Source organism: Montipora foliosa, chromosome 7 (assembly GCF_036669935.1).
Source record: "Montipora foliosa isolate CH-2021 chromosome 7, ASM3666993v2, whole genome shotgun sequence".
Classification (NCBI taxonomy): domain Eukaryota; kingdom Metazoa; phylum Cnidaria; class Anthozoa; order Scleractinia; family Acroporidae; genus Montipora; species Montipora foliosa.
The window spans coordinates 34,623,152-34,628,151 of NC_090875.1; the positions used below are offsets into that span (position 1 = coordinate 34,623,152).

General features: G+C 38.1%; 1 protein-coding gene across 1 annotated transcript in view; it reads right to left on the bottom strand.

The window, feature by feature from the left end:
- Window positions 1–5,000, bottom strand: part of LOC138010145 (immunoglobulin superfamily member 10-like) — a 32,970-nt gene that overhangs the window by 11,420 nt on the left and 16,550 nt on the right. Inside the window, exons 2-4 of the mRNA XM_068857091.1 lie at window positions 4,593–4,910; window positions 3,255–3,506; window positions 996–1,247 (exon numbers count right to left, since the gene is read on the bottom strand). Of these exons, the coding sequence (XP_068713192.1) occupies window positions 996–1,247; window positions 3,255–3,506; window positions 4,593–4,910 (822 nt within the window). The remainder of the gene's footprint in view (window positions 1–995; window positions 1,248–3,254; window positions 3,507–4,592; window positions 4,911–5,000) is intronic.

Genomic DNA, 5,000 nt, shown 5'->3' on the forward strand with positions numbered 1-5,000 from the left:
GCATTTGATCATATTCAAATGTTACTTTGTTCCCAAGAAATATGAAATAATAATAATAATAATAATAATAATAATAATATTATTTTTATTATTATTATTATTAAATTTTATTATGTCTCGATGACGGCTCTAAAATCTCGTACCACTCCGTAACGACCTTGGCAGATGACGAAATTAAAAATTCAACGAGACTTACCTGTAAGTCGAAGGTTGATTTGCATTCTATGAGTCATCAGCCGGGAGTGTGGGAGTTCTACGCCCTCCCGACTCAGTGTACTTTATGTTTATCCCCACCCTACTACTGTCTTCTATGCTTGTTTGTCATTGAGATCATTATTTAATATTTGCTCTAAAGCCTGATTCGAAGCATGCGCTGTTCTCTATCGTGCAACTCCTACACTCCCGGCTGATGACTCATAGAATCCAAATCAACCTTCGACTTACAGGTTAGTCTTGTTTAATTTTTAATTAAACTTCCGATTCTCATTTCAAAGATAAGTATTATCAAAAATCTCGTCTCACGGGTGACTGACAAAATCATATTTTACAAGGAAAAAAGGCCATCTCACATTTCAAAATGGAGAAGGCAATTCAGGGTTCACGAAAATACTTGTTACTACCCTCAATGCAATATGAAGAGGAATGGCAAGTTGTAATGTCTTGTGGGCTTCATCCAGTTAAATTCATTAATCTCTTGGTTCGAAATTAAACCAAAATGGCAATATGATGTAATCGCTCTTAGTTAAAGGATGCTTCCAGTGGCTTTAAAGATTCGGAAGTTATTTTATATGCTCCAGCCCAGCCAAGAATGTAATAATTAATTAAATGTACGACTGTACGCTATTCTTGCTGTTGCTCAATCCATGACACTTCATGTAAAGTAAATTGATTTCATTGTATGTGTTACAATGTAAGACCATTTTAATCTATAGTACAGTTAAATATTCCAACGGTTACACACCTTTTTTTGGTGACTTGTCATTTAGCTGACTTACCTATTACGTCAATCCAAATGTTGCCGCTTATATTTCCTGCCATGTTCATTGCAACACATCCATATTGGCCAGCATCTTTGAAAGTCACATTAGTGATGACAAGAGCGTTGTTATTGCCAACTTGAATGCCATTGTTAATCCAGTTCACCTTTGGTTCTGGGTATCCACTCTCAATACATTTTAATTGTAATGTAGAGTGAAACAACACAGGCATAGAGTCTTTCTTAAGAGAAGAATCCAGCTTAGGAGGAGCTAGAGAAAAAAATAATATAAATTAAACATCACATTTTCTCAATCGTCAAGTGATATATATGTGTCGAAGTTGCACAATTTAAGAGACTTTACCATGCTTATGCTAAGGCGTAAGAATAAAAAGAGGAATGTTGCTTTCTGATACGAATGTAATAGAAACCCCTGTAAACTCTGATTGGGTCTCCGTCGTCTCGGGAAAGACAGGTAACGCTGTGTTGACCTGGTCAGTTGCAAAGAACACTTTTGTAGTGGACACTGCTGTTCGTTTTGTACACACGGCTGGTGGTAAAGCTCCTGCTTTATCCTTTGTTGTCTCACTTCTTACGATCCTTTGCCTCACTGGGCGGTAGCTGTCTTGCCAAACCCGCATTCCATCTTTGTCATTTTTGGAAGCGTTTCAGAAGGTAGTAGAGCCATAAATTTTAAATCAGCGAGCAACATACCCGTTTGTGGTACCGGGTAATATGACGATGTATGGGTATTGTATTTTGCGGCCCATTTACCAACTCTTTTGATAGACTCCTTTGCTATCGTGCCAAAGGTATGGGAGTATTGTAGAGCGCTGAACGTCCCGTGCTTAAAATGGGACACGGCCTGCAAATTCTGTTCTTGTGTTATTAGCATTGTTTTCATATCGATGTGTCCTTTGTAATCTGCATGAACGCTGCTAATTTTTTAACAAGGCTGTCTATCCCATTCAACAGAAGTCAGATTGATGTTTGGGTCTTTTGCGACACAAGGGAACCTATAGCAAAGTTTTTTGCTTGATCTTTCAGGCCCAGAAAGTCGATGATGTTCTTGATAGACTCCCTCATCCTAGGTTAATAGCATATATTCTTAAGGTAAGCTTTATACCGCTCTACGGGCTTTTCTCCTCCCGTGCGATACAAACTCCTATCTACGGGTATGACTTTTATCTTCCTTATTTTCTCAGCTACCAGAAATCCTGGGACACACTCTCTTAAATTAACGATAATAGTCAATTCAGAGCAAATTAGCAATTGTGTATATAAGAAAAATTCGGGGTAAAGGACATGTTGGAGAGCAAAGGATTTAAAACGGTATCGAGTGCTCTAAAGCCTCTTTAAGACTCTAAATAGTTCAAAATACTACATATCCCTCTTTTCATAATTTAAATACAATGACACTAAATGCTCTTAATTTTTATCACGGTTAAGGATTATTTTATGGTCATTTTCACGCCTAACGGTTAACATTTTTTAACGTTTCACGGCTCACAGTTAACCCTATTGAGACCCTCTGTCAAGGCTAGCGAGGTCACGTGTCGAAGGCTCACGTTTTAGTGAATCATGCAATCCAGATGTACTTGTTGTACCTTGCTCTGCTGAGTTATATTTACTATCCACTGTTATAATTTCTCGGTCTCCTACTCCCGCAAAATAAAAAAAAAAAGCAAACAAACCCTTCAAGCAAAATCACGTCATAGGTCACGGGGAATTAACTACCCGATTCTCATTTCGCAGATGAGTATGCTCAAAAATCACGGCTCGCGGTAATTGACAAAATCACATTTTACGAGGAAAAAAAGGCCATCTCACATTTCACTAAAAATAAAAAAGGCAATTCACGGTTTATGAGAATACCTATAACTACCCTCAATGCAATATGAAGGAGCATGGCAAGTTATAATGGCTCGTGGACTTCATCCAGTTAAATTTCTTGATCTCTTGGTTTGAAATTAAAATAAAATAGCATTATGATGTAATCCCTCTTAGTTAAAGAATGCTTATTGTGACTTTACAGAGTTCAAGTTACTTAATATACTCCAGCACATGTATAACTGCGTTTGTAAGATCGTGAAAATTAATTAAATGTACGACTGTGCGCTATTCTCAGTTGTTGTTGCCCTATCCATGACACTTCGTGTAAAGTAGATTGATTTGATCATATATGTTACAAAGCAAGACCATTTTATTCTATATTACAGTTAAATATTCCAACGGTTACACACCTTTTTTTAGGTGCCGTGTGATTTAGATGACTTACCTATTACGTCAATCCAAATTTTGCCGCTTACATTTCCTACCCTGTTCACAGCAACACACCCATATTGGCCAGCATCTTTGAAAGTCACATTAGTGATGACAAGAGTGTTGTTATTGCCAACTTGAATGCCATTGTTAGTCCAGTTCACGTTTGGTTCTGGGTATCCACTCTCAATACATTTTAATTGTAATGTAGAGTGAAACAACACAGGCATAGAGTCTTTCTTAAGAGAGGCATCCAGCTTAGGAGGAGCTAGAGATAAATATAATATAAAATAAAAATCACATTTGCTCAATCGTCAAGTGATATATATGTGTCGAAGTTGTACAGTTTAAGAGATTTTACCATGGTAATGCTATAAAGGCGTGAGAATAAAAAGAGGAATGTTGCTTTTTGATGCGAATGTCAGTAATCCTGTGCATGTTATTCTGCATTGTCTTGTTTGCATGCTTCATCTCAATGCTGGATGGATGGAGGCAACGTCATATAATACAGAATGTCATGGAGGCCACTTTGATGCATCGGCTTTACCATCACGGCTGCGTTTTTTCCCTGGCATGGCTCCCAGCAGTCAAAGTTTTCAATGATTGATTTCTCACTTCATAGCCTTTCATTATATAATTGTAAATAGGTAACTGCTATTTTTCAGAGTTTTGCTAAGATCGTATTTTCTATAAATAATTTCCAAAATCATAATTGTTACTTTTGAATATGTATGTTGCAGCACACAAAACGTCAAGTTTAAAGAAATGCGTTACTTGAGAATGTTTATCACGGCGATTTGTGTTTCATTTTTAACAAGAGGCTACCACACTTTATTCGGAAGAATTTAAGCCAATATACCTTAAAAGTCCACAGAATTTCAGGGACTATGAAAGTTAGAACCAATTTCAATCCCGTAGCCCCAGGTTTAAAGTCCACATTCCGTGACTCAGCAATATGGTTAGGTGGGATCGTAGACTAGTTTTTCACCTTTAAAACTGTTGTTGATACCAGTCAAAACCATTAAACAGATGCTTTCCAAGTTTTTACAATGGTATTTTAAAAATATTTCATACTTTTTACATCTTATTACAATGCCGAGGGGATTTTAAAAATATTTAATTTGCCCGGTAAGAAGTGTTACCGAGTCATAACCGGCTATTGCATTTACGATGGTAAAAGAAAGTTGGCCGAAATCGCTTTCATCCCCTGTCTCTTTCTTTACTATTAAGTGACCACTAGTTAAAAGCGCACAGGCATTACTGTATGCGGCTTTTGTTGCGCGGACAACACGATCGTACGGTGAATTTAACTGGAAAAACGGTCAAGGTAGGGTTGTTTGTGGTTTTTACTTACTTTTTTCTAAACACACGACTGACGCATCTTCACGGTGAACACAGTCGTGGCTACCCCATCCACGGTGCCTACATTCTGTTAAAGTGCTCTCGATTCCCGAACACTCTACTTCAGCCAGCCATATGTAACCGCTACCTTGCCCGAAATGAGCTCCTTTTGGAGCAGCCATGGCAGAGAGGAACCCAAGTGCGTGACAAACAACTTGAGCATCTTTTCTGTCCCAGGAGTCATCACAAACTGTTCCCCAGACGCCATTGCGATATATTTCCACTCGTCCTTCGCTCCTCTTAGTTCCTCCTACTAGTCTCAAGCTTCCATCTACGAATAAAACAGGTTAAATTTACCTATCTTTTGCTAACCGATCGCGAGGGCCGTACTGGGGAATATTGGCCCGAACTATCGTGAAAG